Here is a 14,907-nt window from a genome sequence, read left to right on the forward strand (position 1 = left end):
AGAGGTACATCTGTATTTTCAAAGGTGCATACTGTTTGAATTGTCATGTAGTATTCAATATTACATATTGGTCCTTGGAGTTATTCCTAAACACTTGCTATAGTTTCAAGGCCTGAAAAATGGTCACCTATCCAATTCACCCAGACAGAAATATAAAGCAATATAATTAAATTTAGAAAATAAATGGATAATGTTGTAACCCACTATTCAACGTACTTCACTTTCCATCCTTCTACAGAATTTGAATATCCTTGTAAATTGCCTCATCTGTAACCTTCTCTTTGAAAGGGTTTTTAGAGCGTTACATGGCCTGTCTATGTGGGAAAGGAGCTGTCCAGAGTTCTGACCACTCAAGCAGCCCAATCTCTGTGTATCTGAAGAGACAGCGACTCAGTTTTTTTCTCAGCTCTGAGCCTGTCAGACACGAATGAGGGCTCAAAGAAATGGCGTTTCTCATTCAACAAATGATTTTAGGGGTGATGGTTCAATGGGACTTCTCAGTTAGTGAGTAATGCCTGCATGACTATCATGCTGCACTGGTACAGGGTTAGTATGAACACCAATCAATATTACAATAGTTGGCAGTGCATTGGACGGGAGCTGTGCTATGTGTGTCAATGAATCTCAGCGCTTCATATTGACCCGATGTCGCTGCTCTGCTCAGCTCGACCAGGTTCAGTGGTGAATGTGATGGGGGTTTGCTCTAACGAATTCACTGGACCACTTGGTGATTGGTTTGTTCAACAAGATTTGTTCCGTTTGTAGTAGAGCTTTGGCAAATATTCTAATGTGCAGAGCACTTTAAACATGATCACACACACACAATATGGGTGAGACACAGCCGTGGATACAGAGGCAGACAGACAGAGTGTGACACAGATTTGACACCTGTTTGTTAAAATGGGAAGCTGTGGTTTGTCTATATCAGGGATGGGCAACTCCAGACCTCGGGGGCCGGAGGAGTGGTGTCACACTTTTTCCCCCATCTCTAGCAAACACAGCTGATTAAACTAATTGCGTTCTAAACTGAAGATCATGATTAGTTGATTATTGGAGTCCAGCGTGTTAGCTGTGGCTGGGGCAAAAGTGTGACACCAATCGGGGCAAAAGTGTGACACCAATCACTGAGGACTAGAGTTGCCTATCCCTGGTCTAAATCAAATAGATTTCAAAACGATTGTGTGAAGCCTGCATTTCATGTGCTGACAACAACAATGAGAGATGGCACCAGCAGCACCAAATGCCATTGCCAGCAATCAAATAATCACATTTTTGTCTGTTTCAGTTTCTCCTCTGTGTGATTTAAAGAACTGTATGGCTGAGGATAACACAAATACACAGAGAGCTCCATATATAAGTTTAAGTACTTTTCTTCTAATATCTCAGGAGTAGAGCTGATGGTGAGTTGAGAGAGAGATGACTCTGCTGTCCCTCTGTTGGCGATGTACTCTGAGGAGAAAGACTTAGGTGATCAACAGGGTATAGAAGAGAGGGAAATGGGAGAAAGAGGGAGTGGAAGGGAGGTAGCCATGTGGGATAGTATAGTGTTGAGAGGTAACCAGCAGCGAATCCTCAGCCCCAGAGAGTCCAGATGGTTCTGTTGAAAACAACAATGAAGTTCTATAATTCCAAAGGACCACCATCTCCTCATTCAACAATTCAACTTCCCCCATAATTAGGAAAAATGCTGTAGTCACATACTTTAGATTGTATTCTCCGCTCAACTTACAATAAGAAACGCAAGCAATTTCCTGTCCATTCATAATTAGTGAAAATGCCCAAGCTACGCAAGGTAACTTTCAACTCGTATTACTTTCCCCCTACTCCATATGAGGAGAATGGGTAGGCGATGACGGTGCACATACATTTAGCTAGATATAGCCTGTAGCTTTATTGGCTCTGAGTGCAGTGTTCCAGAGAACAGCCATGTGCGGAGCGCTTTCCCTTAATGGTATTGTGGCGTTTATTTCATTCTGTCTGTGTAAAGTACTGTATACTCCTGTGGAATCGCATGGCCGCCACTATTTTGATGTAATTTCTTGTCCTAGGGAGGAAATGCACCTTTAGGTTCCACCTCGGATTAATAGCAAAGGCTATTTATACATATTCATGAATTGGGTGTGGGAATTTCCATGTGGAGTTGATCATCAACAAATAAGGCACTGACAGCTATCAGTGTAGCTAGCTATCTTGCTAACCTAGCCAGCTAATGTTATCTGTAGTCACGGTTGTATTTTTTTTACGACACTGTATTCAAAAGATTAGCCAGCTGGCTCTATGGTTGGTTCTGGAGTTGGAAGCCTTCGGTAAATCATAAGCATTGATTAAGGGAAGACTTTGCCACAGATGTAAAACACTGGCCAATCTTTGACGTCACCATCTATTGTTATTTCCAAGGTTTTGGCATCTTCCATAATTTGCGGCCGCGAATCCACCATAAAATTGCTAGAAAAGAGTAAGATGACACTCCGGTAATTTGGATAACTATTGAAAGATGGCTGATATGCGTTTTTGTTTATTGTTATGACACTGTGCAGCGTCTGGTAGGTAGGCAGGCTGCTGCCAGTCTTCGGCTGCGGTACAAGCAAAGCCAAGTCAACCCGTGCTCATGGTTCTCACAGGGGAAGTGAAATGATAGACTACAATGACTTTGCTCATGATCATGTATGCCACAGATGACATGAAACTATGAGTTCCTTGAATTTTATTTTGCAGGTGCCTTTTAATTATCTGGATAGAAACTTGTGGTTCATAGCTAATGTTATACCATTCAAAGCAGTGGAGCGTGTAGCGATGCTGCGATCTTGGGACGACGGGGCGAGTGGGTTTGCTAAATGCTATCATCACGCAATCATACTATTATATCAAATGGTAATATATATTATTTATTTATTATTATTATTTTTTTAAATACAGACAAGCTCAAAAATAAGTAAAAATGTGGTCCCCCTGGTGGTACTTGAGGCGTCACTACAGACCCGGGTTCGATCCCAGGCTGTGTCAAGAGGCGGTGCACAATTGGACCAGCATCGTCCGGGTTAGGGGAGGGTTTGGCCGGCCGGGATTTCCTTGTCCCATCGCGCTCTAGTGACTCCTTCTGGCAGGCCGGGCGCCTGTAAGCTGACTTTGTTCGCCAGCTAGACTGTGTTTCCTCCGACACATTCCGGGTTAAGTGTCAAGAAGCAGTGGGGCTTGGCAGGGTGGTGTTTTGGACGAAGCATGGTGGAGGTGCAAAAACATACATTTGTACCCGGTATTTTAATGTGCTCCATGGCTCAAGGCGGCCAAGTGGAGACAAGGCTGTTTGGCTCATCAGTCGCAAAGAGGAATACCTATGCAGCTGTTTCTGATTAATAAACGATGCCATGCTGGTGAAAGGTATCATTAAAAAAACAGCCCTGAAACAAAACGTATGGTGAATAATTATTTCTGTATCATAGGAAAAGACACAGCATTCACATGGATTTGAACAAAGTGGGCAGTTCAGATTTGTCACGTCAAGCCCAAATATATCATACTTTGACTAAAACAAAGACTTATTGACTTAAATCGTTGTGCAACATCATGGGACAGCTCTGGCCTTTATCTTTCAGCTCGAAAAAGTGCATTTCTACTAGTGGTGGGCTAAAGAGTGTGACTGCAAATGGACAATGTTCTGTGTAGGGCCAGAGACCCATTTAAGCTTAGGACTATGATGCAGGATAGCTATGTATACTGGTCTCTAACTTAGTTTAAGTACTAACTCAATGAATTGTAAATCCATGTAAGATTGAGCCCCTCCTTCAAGAAGTGAGCACAATGTAATGGACGCATCCTCCTCACATCCAGTTCTTATGTAGCAGTTTGTGTTACCTCTGCAAGGTTGAAATGAGTTAGACCAGCTTTGTCTTGAGTTCTCTGAAGTATCTAAAAAATGTGGAGCTTTATTCCAGCAGAGCTTGTGGCTACCCAGAGCTAGGTCTCTATCATTATGAGCAATGGGGAAAACCTACATTGGCTAAATGTTTTTTTTCTTCTTTTTTCGAAAGAACCCTTTGCTTCTCCACAGTGGCACACTGGGTAACATTTTCTCTCTGCGATGGAATGTCAATGTAATTGCATTGTATTATTTGCAACACACTGTACAGCAATATTGTCAGGGATTTCTAGTTTATTGCTTGAATTCTCTACTGCGTCTGGTATTGTTGGCATGTAGACCATGAGAATGACTTGAGAGCAGGAGTGTGTTTGATTTATGACTGCTGGTGTTATACTGCATCTTTTCATTGGGCTCTTCCCTATTCATACAGTGCAGAACCAGGCTAGTTTGTCACTTACGTTGTCGTATCGTCCTTGATTAATTGAGATTTTTTTCAATTAGATTGTTTGATAAATGCATTTACAATGAATTGATTAATATACTAATCAGTAGCCTCTTTGTTTTTCAGATCTGAATGTGACAGCTCCAAAATGGTCAGGTATGTACACTGTTACACATGATGTAAGGCAAGTATTCAGGTAACACATGATTAACTCTGATGACCATCTCTCCCGTTCCCTCTCTCCCATTCCATCTCCCTCCACCACCCACCCATCTTTCTGAGTAGGTTCTGGTTCCCTACAATCTCTAGTCTATAGCTGACCAGCTCTGTAATAAAACATGCTAGCAGAGACATGAGTGATTATCCTGTGTGCTGATGATAGTAGCAGCCAGGCACTGATGAGGTGCCTCAGTGTCCACTAGTGACCATTATGATGGGGAAAATTATGGGTTTGAATGCAACCCAAGGCTGCATTGTAATTTCCTCATATAGTCTATCTGTCAGGAGATGTATATGGGAGTGTCTTAGGAGATTCAGTGAAGCCATGGAGTGGTTTAAAGCTAGAATAAGTATACATCCTTGACGTGATGTGACTAGGGCTGAAAACTTGACTGGCATGTCAAGTCGAGGTGCTTTTCTCCCCAGTGCCTAGTAGGGTTGGGAATTGCCAGGGACCTCACATTCGCACTGAGCTAAAGGGTAGATCTGCCGCTTTCAAGGAGCGGGACTCTAACACGTAAGCTTATAGTCATAGACTCTTCTCTCTGCTACCGCACGGCAAGCGGTACCAGAGCGCCAAGCTTAGGTCCAAGAGGCTTCTAAACAGCTTCTACCCCCCAAGCCATATGACTCCTGAACATCTAGTCAAAAGGATACGCAGACTATTCACATTGCTCCCCTCCCCCTCCACACCACTGCCAGTCTCTGTTGTCATCTATGCATAGTCACTTTAATTAACTCTACCTACATAAATGTGAATTTATGAAAATGTATGAAGTTTTGACTTGTGGCTGTGTTATCTAGTGGACATCTGTTCAAGTGGCCAATGTAGAAATTGCTCTATCATTTCTTTGTTGCTTAAATTCTACGCTGTTCACTAAATGTCAATTTGTGAGAAAACAAGCACGGAATAGTGTAGGGAATCATTGTACCATCTAAATCGCTGTGAAATATAAAACCGAAAGTAAAAGGCTCAAGAGTGAGTCTCCACCATGTTACGGGGAAATGGGATGTGGGGGCAGGGAGGTTTAGTTTTGAATGTAGCCTAGTGCTGTTGCAATTCACCTAGCTTCCACATAGGGGAGAGATTCTGTGAAATACTAGGTGTAGCACCTTTAAAAAGAAGATGGAGAACATGCTATGAAGGAAAAATACTGGAGTTTTGGAGCAGGTAGAGCCAACTGGCGCAAAAAGAATATTACGATATTGTCCAAACAATATGACACGATATATCATGAAAAATGATATCCTGATATGTAGCTGTGTCCATTCCCCCCCTTCACTAGTCCCTAGTAAATAAACCGTCTTGTCTCGAGCTCCTTGTTTACATAGTATATGGATTTAATATCATGGGTTATCAATGGTGCTGAGCGAATAATCAACATTTAGTGTTTATTTTTTATTAAACAACCAGTTGACTGACGTCTGTTCAATTGTTCGAATTGCAATGAGTTGTTTTTTTTTTTTTGAGCCCATCGCGCCTTTTCTCGAGTGAAATCAAATCATTCACAACATGAGAAAAATCAAGTCAAGAACTATGTGGGACGCTGGCCTGAAGGGAGTTGCAGTTTTCATTAAGCAAATATTCAACCTAGTTCAGCACAGAAACCTGGTAATTAACTACAATGACGATAATCCATTGCAGTGTTTTTTTCCCTGCTTGGATAGAGACGGGTCAGAGAAGAAGAGGCGAAAATCTATCCATTATCTATTATCCCAATGCGTTTCTACAGGCTTATTTTGGGCCTAAGCTTGTTGCCTGCTTTCCCGCCTTTGGGAGAACAACTCCCAATGTTAGGGCGGAGACATGAGCATCTCGTCATTATATATAGATCCAATATAAACTATTTTATTATGTATTATTTCCTTATTTTTTATTGATCAATGTGGACCTGACAGAATCAGTGGAATATTTTCTATGTTTTGGCAATTAAATGAACTATTTTTGGCTTTGGAATTTCCATTAAAAAGCTAAAAAAAAAAAAAAAATATGATCGAACCGACCTCAAGAAGCACTTATCACTCAGCACTAGTAATCCGCACATATGTTCCTGTTAAGCAGATGGTGAATTACACTCTTACTCCTGCCTCAAGTTTAGTGTGTTTCTGTGTTTTCTGAGAATAGAGAGATCCCTAGAGCTGGGTCTGTGTAGTTGATATACAGTAGATTCAGGCCTTCTCTGTTCTTTCCGCCCCTGATCTTTGTTGTCCTCCAGCCTCTTGTGTTCTGTACTGGCTGTCCTTTCTTACTGAGTTGACGGGGAAGGAGAGTGTCTGAGCCCTGGAGGTTTCTGCCTGTCATTGTCGTGTGTGTGGGGTGGGGGGGCTCACCCACTGAGCAGCATCACTAGCAAAGACAGTGTACTAACATTGCAGCATTTCTGCCAGGGACTCAAACTGTGAAACACAATAGACTGGGGCCTCTATTCAATCAGTTAGTGGAACTGGCCCATAACCCATCCTGCTAATTAAGCCTTTATCCTCTCACATGAGTAGTGTCAATCACTATAACTACAGTAGCAGCCTCTAGTTCCTCTACATTTCCAGTCTTCCAATAACAGTTAGTATGCATCAACAGCTGCCACTGCTAATTAACTCCCCAGACAGACATACAATGCCTTCAGAAAGTATTCACACCACTTGACTTATTACACATTTTGTTGTGTTACAACCTGAATTCATAAGTTTACATTGTTTTTCTCTCATCTATATACACACAATATCCCAAATCTTTGCACATTTATTGAAAATGCAATACAGATATCTCATTTAGATAAGTATTCACACCCCTGAGGCAATACTTTTTAGAAGCACCTTTGGCAGCAATTACAGCTGTGGAGTCTTTCTGGGTAAGATTCTAAGAGCTGTGAGTCTTTCTGTGTAAGTTTCTAAGAGCTGTGAGTCTTTCTGGGTAAGTCCCTAAGAGCTGTGAGTCTTTCTGGGTAAGTCCCTAAGAGCTGTGAGTCTTACTGAGTAAGTCTCTAAGATCTTTCCACACCTGCTTGTGCAACATTAGTCTTGCCATGTTTTATTGTCAAATACATAGGTGCAGTGAAATGTGTAGTTTTACAGGGTCCGCCATAGTAGTACAGCACCCCTGGAGCAAATGAGGGTTAAGTTCCTTACTCAAGGGCACATCGACACACCTTGTCTGTTTGGGTATTCAAACCAGCAATCTTTTGACCCAACACTCTAACCTACTGGCCCAACACTCTAACAGTTAGGCTACCTGCCGCCCTGTACTGTACCGTACTGTAGGGAGGATGGGCATTTTGAAATCATTTCACTATTAAAATAATATCATGCCATTTTTTTCCCCGGATATCCGTATAGTCGAAATTCATGTAAAAAAATTTAATTAAATTTTAAAAAACTCCCAAATTTCAACTTGGGAACTGGCTTGCTTGACTTTGGTGCCGCTTGCTTGCAGCAGTGCGATGGGCAGTAGCCGGTGAGTTTTACACGGGAGGGAGAGAGCGAGCGCAACCATAGACTAGTTAGACAAACTTCCATAGGTCATCTATCATTACACCTGGCTGTGCCTGTCTTGACTGCATCAAATCGATGTCAGGAAGCTAGCAAAGGTAGCCAGCTATGTTAGCCAGCTAGCTAGCTAACGTTACCTTACCTTTTCCCGTCCTTGTCTACAACAACTCCATTCACATTAAACAATAGCCTACCTGATGGTTGCTCGTAGTTGTAGCCTACTACTCAGTAAAGAGTTCATCAGCATTTGACTCTTTGATTGACTCTTTGATTTCATCTTCACTCACTGTGTGTACCAAATTTAACTAACTTAATTTTGTAATTGTAATTCCATTTTGCATTGATTATCTCCCACGTTGCTTGATACACAAGCTGTAGACAGTGCCACTTTGTAGACAGTGCCACAGTGCTACCTAACTGTAGACAGTGTCACTTTGATTGGCAGAAAATAACAACAAACGTGTGAAATATACATTTTTATGGGGCGCACGACATAAACACTACATTCTAAAGATTGTTGTTTTATTGAATTAATAATTTTACATGTCATGGTATATCCTTGTGTAGCATTGTCACATAATTTAATATATCAAATTTAGACTAAGCCTTTTCATTGTTAAAAAATAACTGATTATTTTTTTAATGAACACCCACAAGTATTGGAATTACGAACCTTTGTTCAGATTTTTGAATATTCAAATAACCATGCACATCCCTACTGTACTGTACTGTCCCAAACGTGTCTATGATTGGTTAAGATTTTGCCCGGGTGGACTGACCACATTTCAACTACTTTTCAACATCCATGGACATCTGGTGTGGGTCGGTGCTCAGTGCAGTGTTGCCAACTAATTTTCAGGGTAAGTTGCTAGAGGCAGGTTGATTTGTTGCTAAATAACGTTGTGATTTAAAAAATAAATAACATTTTTTAAATTTGATTAACAACAAATCAATACATAAAGCACATGAGGGAACACAAGCATACATAGATTACTAACAATGGACAATCGAGCTAGGGGGCACAATATCACATTACAATTACACAAGGACCTTAAGGGACATGCATACACTTACAATTCTAACATCTTTTTTGTTAGTAGAGCATTTAACCGTCTTAATACAGTTCAATTTCTTTTTGTAGGGTACGAAAATGTGGTTTTCTGTTTGTAAATATACATTTGTGTATATGAAATTTAGCCAAAAGAATAATGTAATTAATTACATAATAATGTTTCAGCTTATTTGTATTGTATGTAAAGAATCCAAACAGTCCATCTCTCCACAATAGTGTCAAATCTTCATAAATGTGTTCAATTATAAACCTACTGATGTCTTGCCACAGTTTTCTTGCATCTTTTTTGACATTGTATGCATGTAACACTGTTTCTGGGTGGTCATTACAAAAGGAGCAATTTGAGTTGATGTTTTCCTTAAACTTCTTCATATAGTGGTTAGCAGGATAATATTTATGAATCATTTTAAAGGAAACTTCCTTCATTTTGTTAACAAGTAGGTATGTGTGTGGCAACATCCAAACTTTTTTCCAACAGATATTATCAATAAATCCATTCCAATAAGGCATGACATAAGGTGACATGACATATACACCATCCTGCTGAAACAAGGATTGTATCGCTTTGTTGTTGAATGGACCAAAAAATAAACATATCTTTCCTACTGATGAGTCAACAGGGTCAATAGAAGGTAGGCTCTGAGGGTCAGGTCTTGACATGTTCCTGAATAACAGAGCAACACCTGAGGGAATGGCATCTAAAACAACATCTTTAGGTGTTACAGGGACCTTGTAAAATTTAGATCGATAGATAGAGTGAACATTATTCAGTGAGTTAAAAAACATATCTGTGGATTCCTGACAGTACGTAGAGCTATACAATTTTCTGTAAAAAATTGCTACAGTATTTAGCGATACATTTTTAGTCATCTGTAATAACACCATCAATGTTTAACTTTAAATAAAGTTGTGATGTCATTGCGTGATAACTTAAAACTGTGTCATTACGTAGAATACACAATAACGTTACTCAAAGTGCCTGGCCATCTCGGGAAAAAATATGAATTGACATTTGTTCAGGTACAGTCTCCCACTCTTTTCTGTACTTCTGGCTGTACAATTTGGATTGAGACATGTTGATTGATGTTGTAAGTTCTGTTCAAGATCAAACATTCGTGACCAACTATATTCATTGGGTTTGGCACGTCGAACCCGTGCTACTGCTACTACAGTCTGCAAACAATGATTTGCAATTTACTGAAATTGCTGCTGGCCTGCTGCTGCCTGTGCACGAGCTGAGCGCCTGCTGCTGACTCCACTCACAATGCACTTTTGCAGGCAGGCACGTGTGTTGTGACTGAGTGTGTGAAAGAGATGATCATTTTTGAGTAATTTAGCGGGAAAATGCGTACATTTTAGCGTTTGAGGCACTCTTCCAGCGCCGACAGAGATGGCCTCCTCGCTTCGCGTTCCTAGGAAAATATGAAGTATTTTGTTTTTTATGTATTATTTCTTACATTGTTACCCCAGGAAATCTTACGTTTTATTACATACAGCCGGGAGAAACTATTATGACCAGGAATACGACTTTCCCAAAGCGGATCCTCTGTTTGGTCCACCACCCAGGACAATGGATCAGATCCTCTGTTTGACCCACCACCCAGGACAATGGATCGTATCCCAGCCAGCGACACAAAACAATGGCGCTTCAGAAGGGACAGATGGAGCGGTCTTCTGGTCAGGCTCCGGAGACGGGCACATCGCGCACCGCTCCCGAGCATACTACTCTCCAATGTCCAGTCTCTTGACAACAAGGTAGACGAAATCCGAGCAAGGGTTGCCTTTCAGAGAGACATCAGAGATTGTAACGTTCTTTGTTTCACGGAAACATGGCTCACTCAGGATACGTTATCAGAGTCGGTACAGCCACATGGTTTCTTCACGCATCGCGCCGACAGAAACAAACATCTCTCTGGTAAGAAGAAGGGCGGGGGTGTATGCCTTATGATTAACGAGACGTGGTGTGATCATAAAAACATACAGGAACTCAAGTCCTTTTGTTCACCTGCCCTAGAATTCCTTACAATCAAATGCCGACCGCATTATCTACCAAGAGAATTCTCTTTGATTATAATCACATTCGTGTATATCCCCCCCAAGCAGACACATCAACGGCCCTGAAAGAACTTCATTGGACAATGTAAACTGGAAACCACATATCCTGAGGCTGCATTTATTGTAGCTGTGGATTTTAACAAGGCTCCCTAAATTGTATCAACATAACGAATGCGCGACCCGGGCTGGCAAAACCCTGGATCATTGTTATTCTAACTTCCGCGAGGCATACAAAGCCCTCCCCCGCCCTCCTTTCAGCAAATCTGACCACGACTCCATTTTGTTGCTCCCAGCCTATAGACCGAAACTAAAACAGGAAACGCCCGTGCTCAGGTCTGTTCAACCCTGGTCCGACCAATCTGGTTCCACTCTTCAAGATTGCTTTGATCACGTGGACTGGGATATGTTCTGCATAGCGTCGGACAATATTGATGAATACGCTGATTCGTTGAGCGAGTTTATTAGCAAGTGCTTCGGTGATGTTGTACCCACAGCGACTATTCAAACCTTCCCCAACCAGAAACCGTGGATTGATGGCAGCATCAGGGCAAGGTGACCGGAAACATGACCGAATACAAACAGTGTAGCTATTCCCTCCACAAGACAATCAAACAACCTAAGCGTCATTATAGAAACAAAGTAGAGTTGCAATTCAATGGCACAGACACGAGAGGTATGTGGCAGGGTCAATCACGGACTACAAAAAGAAAACCAGCCCCGTCGCGGACCACAATGTCTCGCTCCCAGACAAACTAAACAACTTCTTGGCTCGCTTTGAGGACAATACAGGGCTCAATACAATCCACTACCAATCCACTACCAAAACCTGTGGGCTCTCCTTCACTGCAGCCAACGTGAGTAAAACATTTAAACGTGTTAACCCTCGCAAGGCTGTCGGCCCAGACGGCATCCCTAGCCGCATCCTCAGAGCATGCGCAGACCACAGCTGGCTGGTGTGTTTACGGACATATTCAATCAATCCTTATCCCAGTCTGCTGTTCCCACATGCTTCAAGAGGGCCACCATTGTTCCTGTTCCCAGGAAAGCTAAGGTAACTGAGCTAAATGACTATCGCCCCGTAGCACTCACTTCCGTCATCATGAAGTGCTTTGAGAGACTAGTCAAGGACCTTATCACCTCCACCCTACCTGACACCCTAGACCCACTCCAATTTGCTTACCGCACCTATTGGTCCACAGACGACGCAATCACACTGCACACTGCCCTAACCCACCTGGACAAGAGGAATACCTATGTAAGAATACTGTTCATCGACTACAGCTCAGCATTTAACACCATAGTACCCTCCAAACTCATCATTAAGCTCGAGACCCTGGGTCTCAACCCCGCCCTGTGCATCTGGGTCCTGGACTTCATGACGAGCCGCCTCCAGGTGGTGAGGGTAGGAAACAACATCTCCACCCCGCTGATCCTCAACACTGTGGCCCCACAAGGGTGCGTTCTCAGCCCTCTCCTGTACTCCCTGTTCACCCATGACTGCGTGGCCATGCACGCCTCCAACTCAATCATCAAGTTTGCAGACGACATTACAGTGGTAGGCTTGATTGCCAACAACGATGAGACGGCCTACAGGGAGGAGGTGAGGGCCCTTGGAGTGTGGTGTCAGAAAAATAACCTCACACTCAATGTCAACAAAACAGCAGCAGAGGGAGAAGCCCCCTATCCACATCTGCATACACATCACGGACAAACTGAAATGGTCCACCCACATAGACAACGTCTTGAAGAAAGCGCAGCAGCACCTGTGAAAACAGTCTGGACAACCCCTCCCTCTCACTCCCTCTTTTCTCTCTCTCCAGTTAATGTCACCTCTCCCAGCTCTTATTGAAACCTACCTCCTACTCTCTTTCCATTTACTGTAACAGCGTCCTCACCCACTGAGCCAGTGATGCCAACTTAGCAATTTTGTTGCTAGATTTAGCAACTCCTCAGACTACCCTGGCAACGTTTTTTTCAAACAGCACATAGCAACAAATTTGAGCAACTTTTGAAAAGTGACTCAAATCAAATCAAATTGTATTTGTCACATACACATGGTTAGCAGATGTTAATGCAAGTGTAGCAAAATACTTGTGCTTCTAGTTCCGACCATGCAGTAATATCTAACAAGTAATCTAACAATTTCACAACAACTACCTTATACACACAAGTGTAAAGGAATGAATAAGAATATGTACATAAATATATGGATGAGCGATGGCCGAACGGCATAGGCAAGATGCAGTAGATGGTATAGAGTACAGTATATACATATGAGATGAGTTATGTAGGGTATGTAAACATTATATGATGTGGCATTGTTTAAAGTGGCTACTAATACATTTATTACATCCAATTTGTAATTATTAAAGTGGCTAGAGTCAGTATGTTGGCAGCAGCCACTCAATGTTAGTGATGGCTGTGTAACAGTCAGATGGCCTTGAAGCTGTTTTTCAGTCTCTCGGTCCCCGCTTTGATGCACCTGTATTGACCTTGCCTTCTGGATGATAGCGGGGTGAACAGGCAGTGGCTCGGGTGGTTGTTGTCCTTGACGTTGTTTTGGCCTTTCTGTGACATCAGGTGGTGTAGGTGTCCTGGAGGGCAGGTAGTTTGCCCCCGGTGATGCGTTGTGCAGACCTCACTACCCTCTGGAGAGCCTTACGGTTGTGGGCGGAGCAGTTGCCGTACCACAGCCCGACAGGATCCTCTCAATTGTGCATCTGTAAAAGTTTGTGAGTGTTTTTGGTGACAAGACAAATTTCTTCAGCCTCCTGAGGTTGAACTTACAGAAGGCAAATCATTTTCCAAAACTACATATGTGTTGATATTTGTCATGTGCCTTTACTTCAGCATTGTTGTGTTTTGATGTATTTGTGTTCACCCTTTTTAAGACTTTTTCTGGTAGGTGTTGTCTAAGACCCCTTTTCCATCTGTTTGACCAGAAATCAAAGCCTTTGCATAATTCCGATGGAAAATGGTAGAAAAATGTATTTATGCTTTAATTGTTAAAAAAATACAGACACTTCGCTTTCATTTGACACAATCTAAACAAAATATCTTTCTCTGAGCAGTTGTATCAGTATAATATAATTTCTCATTTTTTGGGGAGCATACAATTATATAGTCTTTTTTGCCCATCTTTATCAAGGGAGCCAATAACAATGGACCTGACGTTATGTCTCTAGTCTTTATATCAGTAATATAATTCCAGGGTCCGGCTGTGTAAAATTGCTTCAACAAGCACCACTGCATTCAGCACTAATACAGTTCCCAGACTACCAGCCATAGGCCTACAGTTCCCAGACTACCAGCCACAGGCCTACAGTTCCCAGTCTACCAGCCACAGGACTACCGCCTCACTGTCCCCAGTCTACCAGCCACAGGACTACCGCCTCACTGTCCCCAGTCTACCAGCCACAGGACTACCGCCTCACTGTCCCCAGTCTACCAGCCACAGGACTACCGCCTCACTGTCCCCAGTCTACCAGCCACAGGACTACCGCCTCACTGTCCCCAGTCTACCAGCCACAGGACTACCGCCTCACTGTCCCCAGTCTACCAGCCACAAGCCTACCGCCTCACTGTCCCCAGTCTACCAGCCAAAGGACTACCACCTTACTGTCCCCAGTCTACCAGCCACAAGCCTACTGCCTCACTGTCCCCAGTCTACCAGCCACAAGCCTACCGCCTCACTGTCCCCAGTCTACCAGCCAAAGGACTACCGCCTTAATGTCCCCAGTCTACCAGCCACAATCCTACCGCCTCACTGTCCCC

The 14,907-nt window shown here is 42.7% G+C and overlaps 1 protein-coding gene across 2 annotated transcripts in view; it reads left to right on the top strand.

The window, feature by feature from the left end:
- The window catches only part of LOC115102091 (IQ motif and SEC7 domain-containing protein 1-like), a 236,841-nt gene that overhangs the window by 40,421 nt on the left and 181,513 nt on the right, over positions 1-14,907 (top strand). For both annotated transcript variants that reach the window (XM_029621660.2, XM_029621665.2), the window contains exon 2: positions 4,428-4,457. In XM_029621660.2, coding sequence (XP_029477520.1) covers positions 4,428-4,457 — 30 coding nt within the window. The remainder of the gene's footprint in view (positions 1-4,427; positions 4,458-14,907) is intronic.

Source organism: Oncorhynchus nerka, linkage group LG20 (assembly GCF_034236695.1).
Source record: "Oncorhynchus nerka isolate Pitt River linkage group LG20, Oner_Uvic_2.0, whole genome shotgun sequence".
Classification (NCBI taxonomy): domain Eukaryota; kingdom Metazoa; phylum Chordata; class Actinopteri; order Salmoniformes; family Salmonidae; genus Oncorhynchus; species Oncorhynchus nerka.